The 19,454-nt window shown below is 35.4% G+C and overlaps 1 protein-coding gene across 1 annotated transcript in view; it reads left to right on the top strand.

Moving 5' to 3' along the window:
• The window catches only part of LOC139735882 (uncharacterized), a 121,639-nt gene that overhangs the window by 81,678 nt on the left and 20,507 nt on the right, over positions 1-19,454 (top strand). Inside the window, exons 5-7 of the mRNA XM_071646634.1 lie at positions 12,875-13,061; positions 13,654-14,542; positions 18,112-18,172. Of these exons, the coding sequence (XP_071502735.1) occupies positions 12,875-13,061; positions 13,654-14,542; positions 18,112-18,172 (1,137 nt within the window). The remainder of the gene's footprint in view (positions 1-12,874; positions 13,062-13,653; positions 14,543-18,111; positions 18,173-19,454) is intronic.

Below are 19,454 nucleotides of genomic sequence, written 5' to 3'. Positions count from 1 at the left end.
TAGTGATTGAAATATATGATATCAGATTAAAATGCCAATTTGAGTAGTTTTCTGTTTTTTTTTGTACATTCATCAGAATGCACTTTGCTCTTTTGAATCATTTCTCTAATTTTGGCTTTTTATGACACACTGTTAATGACATGAATGAATTTGTATAGAGATTAGAGTACTAAAGTGTGACATCACAGCCATTTATTGCCATGGAGACCGGTTCTAAACAACTTCATGTATCCCCAATGTCTGTGAACACGTTGGTCGCTAACCATGCTGGAAGAAAAGACTGTGATATCTTCACTTTGGTGCCCTATAAATGACACTATCAATGAAATATGTATGCCAAATTTTCAGTATTTTTAAGAGTGAGATAGAGCAAACAATTATGTGGGCGTTCGATCTGTGAAGAATCAAGTTTCAAGGTTTTTGAACTTCTTGTGGGTCATCACTGTTTGATATTGTTCGCCAAATACAAAACATTCACCGTGACAGTGGTAAAAGTTTGGTGCTGTTATCTTGCTGAGATTTCAGACCTGCCAAAATTAGGTTATCTGTCAGAGAGGAAGTGGGTAAAGGAGAAGATCCCCCCTGGGGTGACAGTGCCTTCCCCTGATTACATAACAGTAAAGCCCCTGACTCTCCCAATGGTAAAACTCACTGCTTCTCGCATTTGATGTGTAATCAGTGAGCTCTACAGAGGTGATTAGGAATGATTGTACAACATATCGCGGCTGCTCAGTTGTTGAGACCATTGAGCGAGATTGTGGAACTGTCATGGAAGGATTTCCCCGTGGAGGAAACGTCAATGTTCTGATTTTTAGAATAAGCAGGTTTTAGCATACCCCACATATGGTTGAGAGGAAAAACTATCCAAGATGCCAATATCAAGGAGTCATACCACTTCTGGAGCCTCTCTGTATGCGAGTTATAATGTTTCAAGGTAATGCTTACCAGTGTGAATTGTATGAGTACTTGTATTTAAAGACCCGGTACGTGAGGATACCCCACAGTGGAATGACTGGCCCGGCTCTGGTACATTTGAGAATCCCCGTAACGAATTGTGTGTAGCTTTTTAATGATCTCTATGTAAGTACACACAAGATTAGAGTATCTCACCTGGAGTCAACTGTTACCAATGAGCATAAGCCTTGATGCACATTCATTGTATTCGCTGACCAAAACTATGAGGACGGGCTGATTTTGCTACACAACACGCACATGATTCCCAAAGACACTTGCCCAAGTATATTTAGACTCGTTCTCAATTGGTGAAGAAGTATTGTCCGGTTTATTCTCTTAATCTTTGTATCATCATTCTCTATATCAATTTGCAGCCATATTTTCCTGAAAACAATTACCAAAGAGGTTATTGTAGTGGGCTGATAAGGCATTCAATAAAATTGCTGTAAGGAAGATATAGAAAGTAATCCAGTGAATGGATTTGAAAATTTATGGTTCTAGGACTTTATATTTCAAAGCAATCCATAAAACCATGCCTCATTGAAAAGTGTACATTTGTAGTGCCAGACTGTGCTGCTAGAATATCTTTTTGAGAAATAGATCCCGGCTTGTCATATCTTGATTCTGATTGCGCTTTAATACCATCTGTGATCTACTTGTGTATGTGCCTTTCACAAAAGGAAAAGTCTGTTTCTGAAGAATACCAACTGATACAATAATTGAAGTCACTTTTATATAAATATAAGATTTTTGTTTTCTCTCTGTGTGTTTGTGTGTGTGTGTGTCTGTGTGTGTGTGTGTGTGTGTATGTGTCAAGCAGAACAAGAACCACATGTGTAAGGCTCTTTATTTTCTTCTTGGTCTTCTCTGAAATTTTTATTCTGAGCCCCTGCATCTTCTTTAAACAGGAAACTTTGTAAAATATTGACTTTGAAGGTGTGATCTTGATATATTGTTATGGGATTATGTGTGTGTTAATATGGTATAATACATGTATTTCAGCTCTTTTGTGATGACATGCAATAATTTGATTGAGGATATTACTGTACTTGCCCAAATGTGATTCTCTAATCTCCTACAAATGCAGACTTTCATTGATTAACAAATGTTAATTGTCATTAACTTGTCATTTAGTAATTATACTTCATTCATCAAAGTTATAATGTGTATTCTTATCTATGTATTTATACCTGTTAATTTTGCTCTTGTTATACAAATAGCATATATATCAAACAAGTTATGTATGAGTGGAGAACAGCATTCAATCTATTTGTCGATGTTATAGGAAAAAATTAAATATATGTACATGTGTTTATATATATACCCCAGTTGCGTAGATGCGGTAATTTATTCTTCTGTAGTGATAAGCAATCAATAGTCATCAAAGGAACTTGCCTAACATGGCAGACAGACTCAAACTGATCTTCTGGTACAGTATACATTGCATTATATTCAGAGGTCTTTTACTCCTTTTAATTTAGTGATTGAACTCTTTCATCTGAAGTTCAATCTCTTTTTTTTATTCTGATAATTACGCACTTTCAGGAACTTTCCATATATATAGCTATGAATGCACTTTCCATATATAGCTATGAATGCACTTTCAATGACCAAAATTTGTTTACGTGAATCAATGTCAAGCCATGATTTTTCTCAGATTTCTGCTTGAATGAATGTGTCATATCATAAAATATTATATACCCGACAATATTATGGTATGTATCCACCTGTTCCATTTTATTAATTTCCTGTGTATTCCAGCACTCACAACCTCTAGTTTGGTTTCTGTTTTTTCTCCACTCTAACAATCGCTTCCTCCAGTTTGGATAGCCTCATGAGAAGTGCCTCACATTTTATTAGTAAAAAGCGAAGATCTTTAAGGAGGTGCTTCTCTTCAGTGTGAGTAAAAAGACCGGTGGTTCTAGCAATATCTTCTTAACATCAATTCCAGACATTAAAGGAAACAAAAACACAAAGAGAAATGTGGATTGAGTGAAAGCAGCAACATTAGTAGAACACATCAGTGAAAGTTTGAGGAAAATTGAGGACTATTGAAAGTTTGATGACAATTGATGCAAAAGTTATGGATCTTTAAAGCTTTGGTGTTGGAACCGCTGGATGAGGAGACTACTAGAGTTCATGACGTCATGTGTGGACAACAATACAAAGGAAATATAAAAGGAATTTTAAAAAATTCATTTTTCATGAAAATTACACATTCCATCAACTTGATATTGACATATGTTAAGAGTAGTAATTATTCCCCCTGCTTTCTGAAAGCGGTTGGTCAAGTGCTCTTTCATTATGCTACAAAAGTGAAAGCATGTTGAATTTTCTTCATATTTTATTCATAATTTTTGTCCACACATGATGTCATAAACTCAAGTAGTTTCCTCATCCAGTGGTTCCTGAGACTAAAACTTTAAAAACTTATAACTTTTGCATCAATTGTGCAATTTTCCTCAAACTTTCGCTGATTTGTTATTATAAATACTAATGTTTCTGCTTTCACTCAATCCACATTTCTCTTTGGGTTTTGGTTTTCTTTGATTTTCATGGTAGATACATTGATTTTTTTTTTTAGCAAACATCAGTGCTATTTAAGGCATTGTAATCTTGAAAATAAAAACAGGTATTACCTTCATTTGTCCTATCGTTCAACATGGTAGACATCACATAGAGAAATTCGTATTAATGAAGTGGAAAGAAAGAATATATTTTCCTCTGCCCAAATATGGATGAAGGTCCATTGCACTTTTCATAGCATATCATAATATTGTATTCTTTGCCTTGCACTACTAGTCATAAACATTATTTGCGTAAATCATTTATTCAAAAATATTCATTTTATGGCAGCAATATTACTGAAAGAAGGAAACTGTGTGAGGTTTGAAATGGAATACCAGTCAATCCATGGTACTCATCTATATCTCTGCTTTAATGAAAACTATGCCGTATTGGCTGTTTTGTGAGATAAAAGAACTGCACGTAAAGCATTATCTTTATGTGTCTATGACAGTGCAAGTTTACACCATGAGTGAGTTAGCAATTATGAGTAGGAAATAACAATTAGATAACAAGAACAGCGAAAGTTAAATCAAAATCAGATATGGTCAGTTTTACAGTAAAGGGTGTAACTTTGATGTGGCAAGGGTCAAAAATTAAAGTTGTGTTTCCATTTTTATCTTTGCCTTTATTTCATATAGGAATGTCTATATTTTCAATATTTTGTCATTCCAGAGCTTAATTCTTAGGCTAAATATGAAAAATGAAGTGACTATTATGGAATTTTAGATAAATTTAGGTAAAAACAACAGGAATGTTTTGGTCACCCACAGCAACCAAATGAAGATAAATGGTGGATGTAATGCAACTTTTCATTTGCTGTGAACATATATTTGAAATATCAAAACACTTTTCCCCCAACAGATATTCGCTCTTGCAATTATTTGGATGTGAACTTCAAATTCCAAGGTAAAAATGGTACCTGACAAACTATTTTTAAGTTAAAAGAATGTTCTAGGAGCAAGAGCCACTCTAAACATAGCCCTAAATTATCTCTTGGTAACAAACATTTATCAACCCAAATCCCAAAGAAATTCGATTATTTTTGACAAAGTTGAAATTTTCAGACTTGTGAGTTTCGGAGGCTTCAGTTAACAAACTAGTGTGTTTCGGAGGCTTCAAAACTGCTAACACAAAGTTCTAGTCCTGTATTCACTTAAAATAATAAAACTACTGTAAGCAACTATCACTACATGCTAGAATAACAACAGGGCATCAATAAAATGTGAATAACAGTATACAGATGTACATTTTATGGCAGTGCATAATGTTTACCCTTCATACAAATTGTACTTATTATTATAAGGATATTAGCTTCCACAAAAGTGAATAACAAACTGTGTACACTTTGAGCAATGCTCAGTTCGAATTTATGACATTACATGAGGCAATATGATTCTAAAGGAAACTGCAACAGTAGCAATAAAAGTACACTGATTAGGAACATCTTTTTTTTTTTTTTGCGGCTTAAAGTTAGCAGCAACGCATGTTTCGGAGGCTTCATCATGGCTGTTAACATGCAAAAATGGTCCATTTTAAGGTGATATGAAGTACATTAATGCAGCTGATTGTTTCCAAATAACTAACAATGTTGTAACATGTAAAATAGTATTTATTTGTATGCAGAAAAAAGACTTTCCAACATATATGTTAAGAGACAAAGAAAAATATTTTAAATCTTTATGCTCAGTTGTATACATACACTGTATTTGCATAGTATCCATGACTTTGGCAACGCAGAACATGATTAGGCTACACACATGTACAGCTGTATGCATTTGTCAAACTTTTCATCATAATGCAGTAAGAATTACTTTCAATGAGTTAACTGGAGCTATAGACTTAATGCAAAGATTATGTTTGCTTGCTTTATAAGTGCAGTTTGTGGGATGTATATTGATATAAACCACCCATCATAATTGTTTTATAATTATACATTATGTGAAATCAATTTCAACTGTTGATGAGAAAGGGATAGAAAATAGACTATGTGATGGCATGACGGTTAGATTACAACATAGCATTGTAAAATATAGAAAGGGGAAAAAAGGCTTATAAACATTCTTTTGCATATGGACCATGCCTGATATCCCCTACTATAGCTATCAAATGCAGTGACCATGGTCATAGAACAGCAATCTTAAACACCGATCAGCCATTCCATGTAAGGGTCATCATCAAACTGTCATCATCAAAATGGAGTTGGAATTATAATCAATATATTGGTGATATTATCATGGAGCTCACTAGAAATTGAAATGGTCAAGATCCCATTCATCTTTTTGAATTGCCTCTTGAAAAGATAAATGTACATACCCTAAATGAATTTGAATTAAAAAAAAAAAAATGTTGACCAAATGTATAGTTCCCTATAATATATGATAGTTAGAATTTTACTTTCTTTTTCTGTGGTATACAAGTCACCCCTGTTTCATATCATTTTATTTTTTTTTAATTCTTCAAAGGCTTCTTTTTTTATAGTTATTTTGTAAAATTCCAGTTTGTGTGACTCCTGTGACAGCTAGGAGGCCTGTTTTTGAAGGTACGCATTGAGAAATTGCTAACAGAACTTTTACTGTTTCTAAAAATGACAACCTTTTTAGCAAAAAATTAAAAAGCAGCAAATGTGTTTAAATATCTAAGTTTGTTAGAAACCCACAAGTTTGTTTTAAATAGTATATGAACCCACAGACTACAGTTTTAACCCTTTGAATTTCAAAATAGTTAGGGGCTTGTAACTTTTTCCAGAAAAGCCAGGACTAAACAGATTATAAAGATTTCAATCATTTCAGTATTGTTCTTCATGAACATAACTTCTCCAGTCACCCACCCATGTAAACTACATGTACCCCATGGCAACAGGCTATTTAAGTAGAGGTCTATATGTCATTTATAAACAATCCTATCCCAACCATTACTGTCCATTTACTGCACTGAGAACTACATCCGCAAACATGTCATAGAGTCTCACACATGTATGCAAAGAGATGTTCGTATAAACACAAGTTACATTTTGTTTAATCAAAAATAGTCAAGTGGTCACTGCCAGCATGATAAAGCATGGAAAATAGGGTATAGTATCAAGATTGTGTTGCACCTAGCATGCATCAGATCTGACATACAGATTGACATGAAAACCTGTCTGAATGAAGTAATCAAATGTCAAAATTCCAAAACAGTACCCTGTGATCCAAGTCACACCACAGAAATGATAATCTGCAAGATGTTAGCTATTTTCAAATCCAATCACAAATTTATTGATTAATTACTTTCCTCCAAATAAGTATTGGAAATGAAAGCCAAAGAACTTGTTAAGAAATGGAAAGCTGAAAAAGTCAAGATTTTAGTATGGCAAAAACAAATGCCATGTGAGTAACAATGGAATGGATTTGTCAATGGGTTATAAATGAACACTAAATGTAAAAGATTGTTTTTCGAAACTATTACACTCAGATGATAGTGAGTCGAAAGTGTAAAAATCCAAAAAGTATTTTTCACCATTTGGTCTTGATCATGCATAAAAGATACAACCTTAAATTCAAAAGTAATATATTTCTTAGTTACGTGTATGCTTCCCTCTTGAATAACCATCTATTAAAGTCCTTGAATCTTCAGGACAGGAATAGTGTTCAGTTCTTTAAAAAAAGTGTATTTAACACTAAATAATCAAGTAATTGTTTGGTCTTCATTAACAAAGTCTAACCAGTCAAAAGAGTGATACAAATATGGTCACAACACTTCAACTTCTCTCAAGAGTAAAAATGAGTTATCCAACTTAAGAACATTGATGTATCCACAACTACTTGCTTTGTTGCACTACTGTTGCATGATGTGGGCATGCATGCAAGCTGGAAGTCACTTTCATTACTCACAATATCTAGCCTGTTCCATTGTTTCAAAAGGAAACCTACAAAATAAATGCTTTTCATACATTTAAACAACTATCTACACCTTAATTGAGGAATCATTAAGTCTCATTCAGTCCAAACAGTTATTTGATAGACTTAGAATTACAAAATTGTAATCAAAACATTCCATTTACATGCTGTTAACATAAAATGAAGCCTCCGAAATATCTGGAAAATTAATTTGGTATGCTGTATGTTTTTATGAAAATCATGTATGTTATGTAGAAAGTGATGGGTAAATTGTGTCTTTTTTGGTTGATATACACTGTTTAAACATATTTGTGGGGCAACATCCTCATCTGCTAATATCTTGTTGCTGAGTGAAAAGGTGAGTTATGTGTGACACATCTGCACTGTGTAAGAAAAATAGGTAAATCGTATAGTAAATCTATATTGGTGAGTAAACAAAGTAGCCAGAAAACTTAATGTGATTAAATATCTTTAGATATGTCATAAGCGATCATTGGGTGGGTGAACAATAAATCTAATTTGATTTTGTCCAGAGAAAATCACAAAAATGCAGTGTTAACATCCTTTTGAAGCCTCCGAAACCACTTTTTCTCTATAAAGTGTATTAGCTCAAAAAATTATTGCAGTATCATTATGTTTTTATTATATTTGTTGTCTGTCCATGTCTGTTGATGATTTCATGGCATAATTTGGGGCAAACACTCAAAGAATTTATCAGAAATGTCAAATTAGATGTTTTTGGTGTTTCGGAGGCTTCAATGCATCTCGGAGGCTTCACGTGTTAACGGAAAATTTGTATTGTCTCCTATTTTCAGAGAGTTTGGCGGATCTTAACTATTTTTGGTCTATTAGGTTAGGGCCCCATATCCTACATTTTGACATCTAGATTAGGTTGCTTCCCTTATCTATATTCATATTATTTGACCAAACACTTTGTTTCGGAGGCTTCAAAACTGCTAACGGAAATTTCACTTGATGGAATAAAATTATCACAAAATTTCAAATAGCCCTAGAATCAAGTAAACTTTGATGTAAGTCTAAAGTTTAGCTGCACCTTACTATTTTCAGCATAAAAGAAAGTAACCAAAACACATCCACTGATCATTACTGTCCATCAAAGTTTGTAAACAATTGTTAACGGAAAATGAAGCCTCCGAAACCTCAAATTTGAAGTCATAGTATTCTAAAATAAAGGGCCAGATACAAACCAAACTAATTTGGTCATTTCAATTGACCATACAACTATGCTTTTAACATAAAAAATTAGATCTCTGCAGTTGCTGTAGAAAATTATTAACATTTCAAAAATGTTATATAAATTTCAATGCCACAAAATAGTCATTTTTAGGGTACATATGTGACTGTCAAAACAAAACGCATCAATACCTGGACCTGATTATGCTACCCAAGGTGGCTACTCATAAGGTGACTCACATGGGAAAAAATCTTTGAGATCTATAAATCTATGTGTTCAGGGTGGGCCAAAAGGCTAAAAATTGAAAGTTACACCCTTTACCGTAAAACTGACCATATTGGAACAGAATGACATCAGGTGAGTGCTAGGGAATATCAAAACATGACAAGGTAAAGCTAAAGTGCCCAGGCGCATATTTGGAACCTATGTGTGTGGAGGAAAGACTGCTCTATATTTGCAAATTATGACACTTCCAAGGCAGTGAAAGAAGCATGTTAGTTACAATGTGCCCTTTTAAAGGACAAGTTCACCTACATAGACATGTGGATTGAGTGAATGCAGCAATATTAGTAGAACACATCGGTGACAGTTTGAGGAAAATCGGACCATCCGTTCAAAAGTTATGAATTTTTGAAGTTTCTGCTTAGTCACGGCTGGATGAGAAGACTACTACAGCTTGGGATGTCATATGAGTACAATGATATAAAGAAAGTATAAAGAAAATTCAAGATATTCTCACTTTTCTCACATAGCAAAAAGAACACTTGACTTCTCTCTTTCAGAAGTCAGGGGGAATAGTATTACCCCGAACATACGTCAGTAACAAGTCGAAGAAATGTGCGCTTTATTAAAAAAGTCAAGTTTTGTGAAATTCTCTTTTTATTTTCCTTATATCGTTGTACTCATGTGACATCATACACTGTAGTAGTCTTCTCCTCAAGCAGTGATTGTGCAGATACTTCAAAAATTCATAACTTTTGAATGGATTGTCGGATTTTCCCCAAACTTTCACTGATGTGTTCTATTAATATTGTTGCATTCACTCAATCCACATATATATGAGGGTGAACTTGTCCTTTAATTACCAAGATTTTTGCATGCAGAATACTTTGAAAAAGTAATGAGGTGTAAAGATATTTACTTCTATAAACAGTAGTACAAATGCGCTGCAATGCTAACTCCTCAGTATATTAGTGAGTATATTTACTTCTAATTTGCATTGTTTTTATGTGACAAAACAGCTTCAAATGAAGTATGAAAAGTTACTAAGCACCCGCAAAGATTAATTAATGCCTTACACCCTGCTTCAGATTGCCTTTTAGTTTTGGTTCATGTCCATTATAATGCCATTGTTATATGCTTTGAACCCATAATTATGCTTTAATACTTTGCATTTAACATGGACTGATTTACAAATGAGTGCACAAAAGATACAAAAAGATGATTTAATTTTCTTCACAACAGAATAGATAAACAATACCACCCATGCAATGTTGCAACCTTTATCAATATTTAAAGTGTATCAATAGACGATACATTTAATCCAACTTTGATATATAGTATATGGTGTGTTTTTTATGCCTCTGCCACAAAGTGGTGCTGGAGTCATTATGTTTTTTAAGTGATACTTTCAGAGCTCTGTGCATGTCTTTAAGCTAGTATGTAATTGTTAGAAACTAAATGTAAATATATTTTGTTGTATGTATGCATATTGTTGATGCTCTTATGGGATGATGTTCTCTATTCTTAAGGTTTATTATTCTGAAACACACAAACACACACACCCTATACCTAGATGTTTGTTTATCCCAATATTATGATATACGGTTCATGGATCTGAACATCATTTATTTGGCATTATTCCAAAGGTCCCATATTCCATAGGTTTGTTAATCCAAAAATGAAGCAAGGTTCATCATTCCAAAGGTACCTTATTCCGATAACGAAAATGAAATGAGGTTCATTAATTCAAAAATTTTAAAAATGGTGGCTGCTAAAGAACCTTTCAAAAAACAAACTTTATTTTGTTTTGAGATTAACAAACCTTTGGAATAAAATACTGTATTCACTCTTTTGTGTGTGTTTTTTAAGAATTTTATTTTCTCTAGCATAACTTCTAAGCCTTACTCTGCCTGCATGACACTCTGCATAATTATTTTATGTTGAAAACATCAGTGGTATGTTTTCTTTAACTTCTGTGATTGATTATGCTGTGCACTTTTATGAGTTGAGTTGTTATGTCATTCTTCAGGAATATATATTTGGTTTTGTTTGTGCGGGCTTTCAATTTTTATTTGATTTTTAAGGGGAACTTTTGTTATTTGATATTTATGCATGATGAGATTGATATGGAGTAAAAGTCTGGATTGTTTATAGGAGATGGTAAGTCTGAAAAAGTGTTGAAATTCTGATTATATTGAAGGTTAAATCAATTCTGTTTTATTTTCAGGATGAAGGAAAATTTGTCATAGAATAATTATTGCGCAGTGGGGCTTTCTTTTTTGTAAAAAAAAAAGTTTTTTTTTCTTAATTGGTATTTTGTTTTTGCATTACTTTGATACATCTTGAATTTTTGGTTTTAATTTTCTTTAGTGTCATCTGTTTTTTTAGTTGATATTATTGCTTTTACTTTAAACTAATATTATCTTTATGATTACTACTTCATGACATTTGAAACACATGCATAACATCTCATTTGAAAAAAAAAAAAAACCAGTCATTTTTTCAGAGATACAAGTACATATTTACTGTGGCAAGATATTCATTAAGCGGGTATGATTATATATAAATTGTATTAATTATTCATTCATGTATCCATATATATATATATATATATATGTATATAGACATGTAACTAATGCCTAGCCAATTAAGTTGATATATTATAGTAAACAAACAAAAATAATCGAAAGTTTGTGCAATCTTATTTGCTTAAATATATCCAGCATTCCCATACTTTCATGCACACCCTAACTTTTGTCAATTTTTATGTATGTTGACTTGTCATCCCACATCAATATAGTAATAACAATGCACTAATTTCACCAATGCATTAAACAAACCATTTTTTAAATTTCAATTGTGCACTTTGTTCAAGTTGGTTGTGTTGATTAGAGCAAAATCAGACTCACAGGATGGAGAAATTTTCATGAAAATCGGACCTAAAATCAGAAAGACATGGTTGTCCCATGTTTTCAGAAATCATTGAAATCAGTTACAACCACAAACTCAAATTGGCACTGGTAACGATGTCATCAGATGTCAAGTCTCCTAGTAAACTATACAAATATTGTCACTAAATGTCCTTTTTATGCCTCTTCCCAAAGGGTACTGGAGGCATTATGTTTACGTTTTCTGCATGAAATCAATAAAGGAATAAGATTAGACTGTAAAAAGTCATTTTAGTCCTGCCACAACCTAATCTGTCATTTATAATTTTAGGCTACATAACTAGCAGCGGCAAGAAGAGGTTGCAGTCGCTAAATCATCCTTAATAGTCTCAAAACAAACTTTTGTAAATGTCTTTATGTACACAAACCAATGGGAGTGTTTGTGAGATGAGATGACATCATCACCTCTTGTATTTTGCATGTTTTTGATAAAAATGTGACATAGGAATTAATTTCTATTTCTCCACATTAGATTTCAATACTTTAACTTCCCTAGCTCTATATCTGACTTTGATGAAACTTCCATAAGGTGTATTGGTCTGATTTTGCTTAAGAGCAAGTTGGACATGATGTGGCTTTTTGCAAATAAAAGAGTCACTACTTTTTAATTAGCTCATATCCCATTCCCCTCCGGGAATCATTACAAGCCCCTCCCCCCCCCCCCCCCCATCCCCTTCATTTTGATATACCTTCATATCCCATGATACTTCCCCAAAGTGTGTTTGTCAATAGCTGTACTCAACAAACTAAAATTTGTATACCTTGTTTTAGCTCAAGTATTACTCTGTGCATGGACACCAAATGTTAATTCTAAAAACATTGATTTCATATGAAATTGTTCATCAAATTGTTTAATTTGATGAAATGAGGATAAGATAGTGTCATTGAGAAACATGCCAAAGTTAGATTTCCATCTCCTTCTTCTTCCTCTTTTTTTTTCTTCTTCTTCTCTTGATCCCATATTGATGAAATTTCTTGTAAACTGCTGGCTTGGGTGTTCTCAATCGATGTTTGGTGACTCAAACATGGCATTTTGATTCACCTAGAAGTGAAGTGGCATGTGTTAGCTGGTATGCCTCTCACTTTGTTCATCATTATCATCCCGTTTGCAGGCAGAGGCACTGTGCCGTCCGGATGCGGTCAGCCACGGACAAGCAGGGCTTCAGTCCCCGCCGGACAGGGGAGCTCAAGAGGCAGGGACGGTCCATCCAGGAGCTGACCCAGGGTGGTGTGGAAGAGAAGATGGGGCAAGAGATGATGGAGGAGGAGGAGGAGGAGGTGGAGGAGGAGATGTTTAAGGTTGGTGGAAAGTCAGACTGTCATCTCAGCAGATGACTAACCAAAGAACAGGGCCCTGTTACATACAAGTTGAAATCAAACACAAGTCAGAAAATCAAGCAGAAGTCTCTTACTCAATTCTGATTGGCTGATACCTGATTTATGTTCAATTTTCTGACTTATGTGTGATTGCATCTTTTTATGCAACAGCCCAAATGTCACATACTCATTGGCATGATTGAGAAAAAGTGATTCAGTTCAGTTTTTTTTATTATGCTAATTTTCTGATCATATCCCAGCAGAGTATAAAACCAAAGTAATTTTTATTCCTAAATATTCAAAAATACTGTGTTCTTGATTATTAAAGTGCAAGTGCATATTTTGCCATATTGCATGCATTAAAAGTGTACAGCAAGTTTAATAGCTGCAGTGTCAAAAATATCTGGACACAGATGAATGGTTGAACAGCTTGCCAGACGTAAGTGGAGAGCAGTGGATATGAGAATGAAGTTTTTTATTACACTATCAACATCACGTATGGAATTTTTTTATTCAGCATTACTTACTAGCATCTGATTCTAAGATGTACATGTATCTCTGTTTTCACCACTAGACTACCAAACAACTCGAGACAGAGACCAAGTATTTGTGTGTTTATGAGGACCAGGGATCGGAAGGCAATGAATATGAGGAGGTGCCATCGCTTGATTCGTCGGATGAGGAAGTGGACAAGAGGGTTGAAGCGATTACCATAGCGGGGATCGCTGATGCTGCTCAGCCAATGGAGGAGAGGATGGATGTTGATGGGAGACTTGGAGCAGGTGGAGAGACAGACAAGAAGGATTCCAAAGATGAGGCAGAGAATGTGGTGGTCCGGCGCAACAGTAGCATGCGTAGCCGGGCCAAGACCAGCCCCGAGAGCGTCCGTGCGTCGAGCAAGAACAAGATGAAGCGGCACAGCGAGGGAGCGTTTGAGAACTTCGTCCCCATCTTCCTCAGGAAGCCCGACGCTCCCGCAGCCCCGAGTGCCTCGCAGCGCCACTCCATCGCCTTGCTCCGGGAGGAATTCGAGCACAAGATGGCCTTCCGAGCAAAGCAGCACGAGGAGGCTGCTGTAGATGCGGAGGAAGCCGCAGAGCCGTACAGCTACGTGGTCGAGGGCGACGATGACGACACGTCCAGTGATGGTTCAGACTATGAGGTAGTGTGCTCGACGGATGATGGTGAACAAGGTCCGCGAGTGCCAGCGAAGGAGAAGAAGGAGAACAAGTCGTACGGAGTCTACGACATCGAGGGGCATCGTCAAGCAGTGTCACGGGATGGCTCGTTGGCGAGCAACAGCAGCGGTGGCTACCTGGTCCTCTACGATGACTGGAAGGAGGTGGAGGAGAGTGGGAGAATCGCTCGCCGCAATAAGGGCTCTAATGACAAGAACAGGAGGCGTGTGATTGCCATGGACTCATTGGTTTCTGAGATCAATACAACACAGAATACAACTCAAGGTGAAGATACCTTTTTCATTGTCTTACATTGACAGCATGTGATTGTATAGGATACACATAACCACTAATGCACATTACACAGGATGTTAGTAAGAATTATGCATTTGATAGTAAGTTTACTACATTCAAAAACATACAAGCTGAAGATAGTGTGTTTTGGACTGTTCAAAAGTTACAGAGGGTGGATGATAGTATTGAAGCCTAACCAAGTAATGTGCATTTTCAATTAAACAATGTCATGACTTTCTAATTGTGCACAGCCAGTCTTACAACTAGCTCCCAGCTAAGTGAGCTTCACACACAAACATATATAAGTAATGATATTATTTAAATAATAATATATGATAATTAAACAATTAGTAATTATGCACTCCCTCTGGAAAAAGAAAAAAAAAAGAAGATCTCTATGAATTTCGAAATTTTCTACATGTCATACAGAATGCTTATCTTGTGGAGGTAAACTTTACTTTTTTTTCATTGATTTTTTTTTTTTTTTTTTTTACAGCTGCACTGTTTTCCTAGAAAGGAAATTCATTGTTGAACTTGTCTAAGACATGGCCCATGATTAGCGAAGAATAAACTCTGGGGAACAGACATAACATGAAATTCGGAAGACCACAACAGTTTAGGCCAGTGACTCTCAGTGTCATCAAAAACCAAACAAGGAACAGAGAAACAGGAAATTTCTTTTGTGCCCTCCATCACAGGTTGAAACAAAGTGTGCACGTTTAAAGCAAACACATTACAACAATACCTAGGTCAGCCACAGTGTAGTATTTTAGTAAACTATATATATATTTTTTTTTGCAGATTCACCTAGAACTTTGAGGTCCATAAGATGAGGTCAAGAAAACATCCTTTTCCTAAATTATGTGTTATCGCATGACTGTTTTTCGCTGGAGCTGGCTGTAAGGTGTAGGGAGAATTTTAATGGAAAGTGTATCAGATTACAAGAATGATATCAGATTTTTCTTATACTCTAGCTATGTAATTAACCATTAAAAAATGCTTTGAAGTATTTGCTAGAAAGTGTGGTGTCATGAGTTTAAAATTCATACTTCCCCTACCTATAACCCCTTTTCCCACCACACTTTTATGTATCCTTATCTGGTCAGTTCTCAAGCTTTAAAGCTTTCTCAAGCTTTCTCAAGCTCTAAATTTCATCAGTGGTATGGTTTTACTTGCCAGAATGTTGTTTTCATTGATGTTACTATTAGCATGATTTATATATCATATATCATCCACACCTTCCTTTTTTTTTTTACCTGTATGCAAATGCGATGATACACATAAGAGTCTTGCTTACATCTCATATCAAGATTAACTCATTGCCTGCCAGGTAGAAAGGTACCAAGGTCTGTAGGCTTGAAAAGTAAAAGAAAAAAAGAAATACATGATGGCTGCATCATAGGAAAAGACTTTTAAAACTCTGTCAAATTATGCCATGAACAAAATGTTGATTTTGGAGTGAAAATTCATGCTAGTGCCCTTCTACCAGGTACACGATGGATTTTTACAGTTTTGCTACAGTGTGATTGAATTTCTTTTAAGATTTTATGATATTTCAGTTTTCGGAGCATTGTCACATTTCACATGTGCAATTATACCTGTGGTGGGTTTTTTTCAGAAAAAAACCCCACACATTCCACTGAAATAAATGGTTAGGTTACTATGACTACTGTATGTTATCCCTGTACTGCTAAGAGTTTTAGGCTCATCAAAAAACTTCTGAAGAAAATCAAGATTTAGAAAAAAAAAATTGAATCTATAACTACATGTTGTATCACAAGAATAATGTAAAAAAGCCAGTATTGACTAGCCAAGAACCATGTCAACAAACTTTTCAATGATATACACACAATTGTCGAGCATCAACAACAGTCAAGCGTATTGTTAGAGTGTGTCATTTGTGTGAAAATGGCAATTGCGTGCAAGTAAACAAAACTGTGGATATATAGGACTGGCATGTACACTGTAGGATGCTGCTATGGCTTATTATATTACATAACGACAGAGCAGAGCACCAGGACGGGACGGAAAACCGAAATGGTGTTTAGGAAGTCAGATCCTTATCTACAGACTGTGACTTTACAGTTTGGCTTGCTACTTTTTTTCCCCTGCTTGTTTAAGGGAACTTCTCTCTCTGTACTGGTAACCTGTAGGTCATTTGCGGTGGCTGGTCTCTGTAAAAAAAAAAAAAAAAAAAAAAAAAAAAGAGTAGTTAATCATTGGTACTGGAGGCTGTTAATCAGTTTGGTTGGTGTAAAAATGGCGCTTGGTGACATGCCATTGGGAAGTGTTTGTTGCTGCACAGTGCTATATGGTGGGGATCGTTTCTTCAGTCGTGATAATTTTAATGGAATATACTAGCACAATGTTGGGCAATTTGGGACCAAGGATATCTACTCTGATTGATCGATTACTGAAAAGTAAGTCAAATCATGATCGAGTGATCATGGTAAATCTTTGTTGTGACTCAATTTTCCCTCACTTCCTCTTCAGATATGACATTTTTAGACAACTATGATCACAGTTCGTTCAGTTTAGTGTAGCTGATTCCTTCGCTTAGTTTCTATGTCTGTGTCTTTGTAAGGCATACTGAAACTTTTTTTGTATAATTGCATGTACAAAATTGTTTCAAAAATTGATTTCTTCTGAGGAAACTTGTTTTCTTCCAATATATCCTTAATTTTTCATCTTTATTTTTATCACGAAAGCTGTATATGTGTTCATTGGTTCTCTTTTAACATAATTAGGTCACTGAAGAGCAAATACAACAGACTTATAGTAGGATATGTTGTGTTCAGATTGCATTTCTGAATAATGATTGCTTTTAGTGACTGTACTTTGCATAGAAGGATACCATTCTTATGTTCCCATTTCAGATTGTTTATTTCTCCACTTGCACTAATGTAATCAGTGTAACAAATCAGCAGTGTTCACATCAAAATATATGAGTACGTTAATAGTTTACTTTGAATGAATATAATTACATGTTTAAACATACACATATACATTTTATCATATTTTAACCCATCGATGACAAGTCCCAAGAATACTTGGGCAGGTGTTAAAAGGAAACGAGTGTTTAAGCAAAATCAGCTTGTCTTCAACAGCTTAAGATACGGGTAGCCAAGACCATTTTCAATAAGGAGATTGCTTGGCTGGGATAATGGTATCTGGGTAGTATGGTAGCTTGTAATTCTCTCTTTATTTCTAACAGAAGGAACAAAGCACACACACACACACACACAAATAAATAATTTGAATCTCTGACATTCTCAATATCATTTTAGCAGAGGAGGATAACACAAAGGGAATGTGAAAGACACTCTCCAGTCATAGCATTTAATTGAATCTGCAATATTATCTGACAATAGGAAGTGGGTGACAACCTGTGTAAAAAAAGAAAAGAAAAAAAAAAGAATTCTTGAAGAGAGAGTCATCTGTTGGTCAACAGTTTCAAGGAAATCAAGCCAATAAAGTGGTATAACTGCATGACAAAGCAAATTTCATATCAATATAATAATGTTTTTTTCTCTTTTTATGTGTGTTGCTTCCACTTTTAGGATCTGTGGACGTCCCAGACCAGAATGACTTTATGATGAGTGATGAAGCGGGGGTGTATGGGTAAGATATGGTGCATCACATATCCCTCATTGTAGTAACCACATTACTAGACAGGAATTGACCAAGGGTGGCTCATGTTACAAACACACAAAAAAGTAGTCCACCATGAACCTGAAGTTGATATACTTGTGTTGTGAGCAATTATGTGCGATAGTAGTTAGTACAATGACATTGTGACACACAATGCCCATTTTTAATTGCCCGCTGGCTCTATGAGCATTTGTATCTGAGCTCCACCATGATAAGGTAAGAATTTTGTCAAGACAGATTTAAATCGAATCGGTTGTTCACTAATAGGCAGCAGCAGCATTTTGGGTTCTTCTATAATAAGTCTCTATGACATGGTACATGTACATTTCCCCACAGAATGTCATAATATTCTGATCAAATTCGTACTTTAGTCTCTTGCCTTTTCGTGACATTTTTGGAACAGAAATAGTTTTTGTTCAAGGCTGAAATGCCCCTTAGAGCCTTCATACTTTGCATCCCCTCTTGTAAAGACGTTCATGAGCTGCAATAAGAATGAGACTTCATCAACAGAGAGAATTAATCCCCTCTTTATATGGACCCCTGAATTGTCTCTGTGAGCCCGAATTCTGCGGAGGAGCTTGTCAACCCCTTGTCTGGTTGCCACGGCAACACATTAGTCTCAATTTCCTCCCTGCTGTCTTCAGCGAGAGTGGATGAGTCTTAGAGGGGTGATGAGGTTGGGATTAGGCTGTGTGTCAACGAGGATTAACATAGGTCACGGAGAAGGCAAAAAAACAACTACAAACTTCACTCTTTCTTCATCTTTTCTTTCTAAAAAAGAACTACAGATAGACAGGACATCTGTGGTAGTTTTTCTGTCCTCTTCTCTCCTTCCCTGTAGTAGCAATCATTTTGTTTTTTCTTTTTGTTTCTGTCTATCCCTTCTGTCTATCCCATTGTTTGTCATTATCGTCTCTTGGGTTTCTTTGTTGTTGTTGCTGGTGGGGGGGGGGGGAGGGGTAGTTACCTTCCTTCGTCTTCTTGGAATCAGTGATTTTCTCATAGTGTCGTGCCACACCATGTTCAAAAGTTGGCACTTATAACGTAGAGTGCTATGAAATCAACAGAATTACACAAGTTTCATCATAATCGGGTGTAGAATGAGAAAGATGTACAGTTTTGTAGGCTTTGTAGATTTTCATAACACAGTGTCAGTGGTCACAACCACAAATGCTAATAAGCTGAGATGATGCCACTACCTCACAAGCCTTCTATCAACCTACCCACAATTTATTTTACTGACAGTCCTTCG

The sequence above is a fragment of the Diadema antillarum genome, unplaced genomic scaffold (assembly GCF_040938485.1).
Source record: "Diadema antillarum isolate AM-2024a unplaced genomic scaffold, OU_Dant_1.0 seq00000604_RagTag, whole genome shotgun sequence".
Classification (NCBI taxonomy): Eukaryota; Metazoa; Echinodermata; class Echinoidea; order Diadematoida; family Diadematidae; genus Diadema; species Diadema antillarum.
The sequence above is the reverse complement of the archived record's forward strand: the minus strand, read 5'-3'. Positions and strand labels throughout refer to the sequence as shown.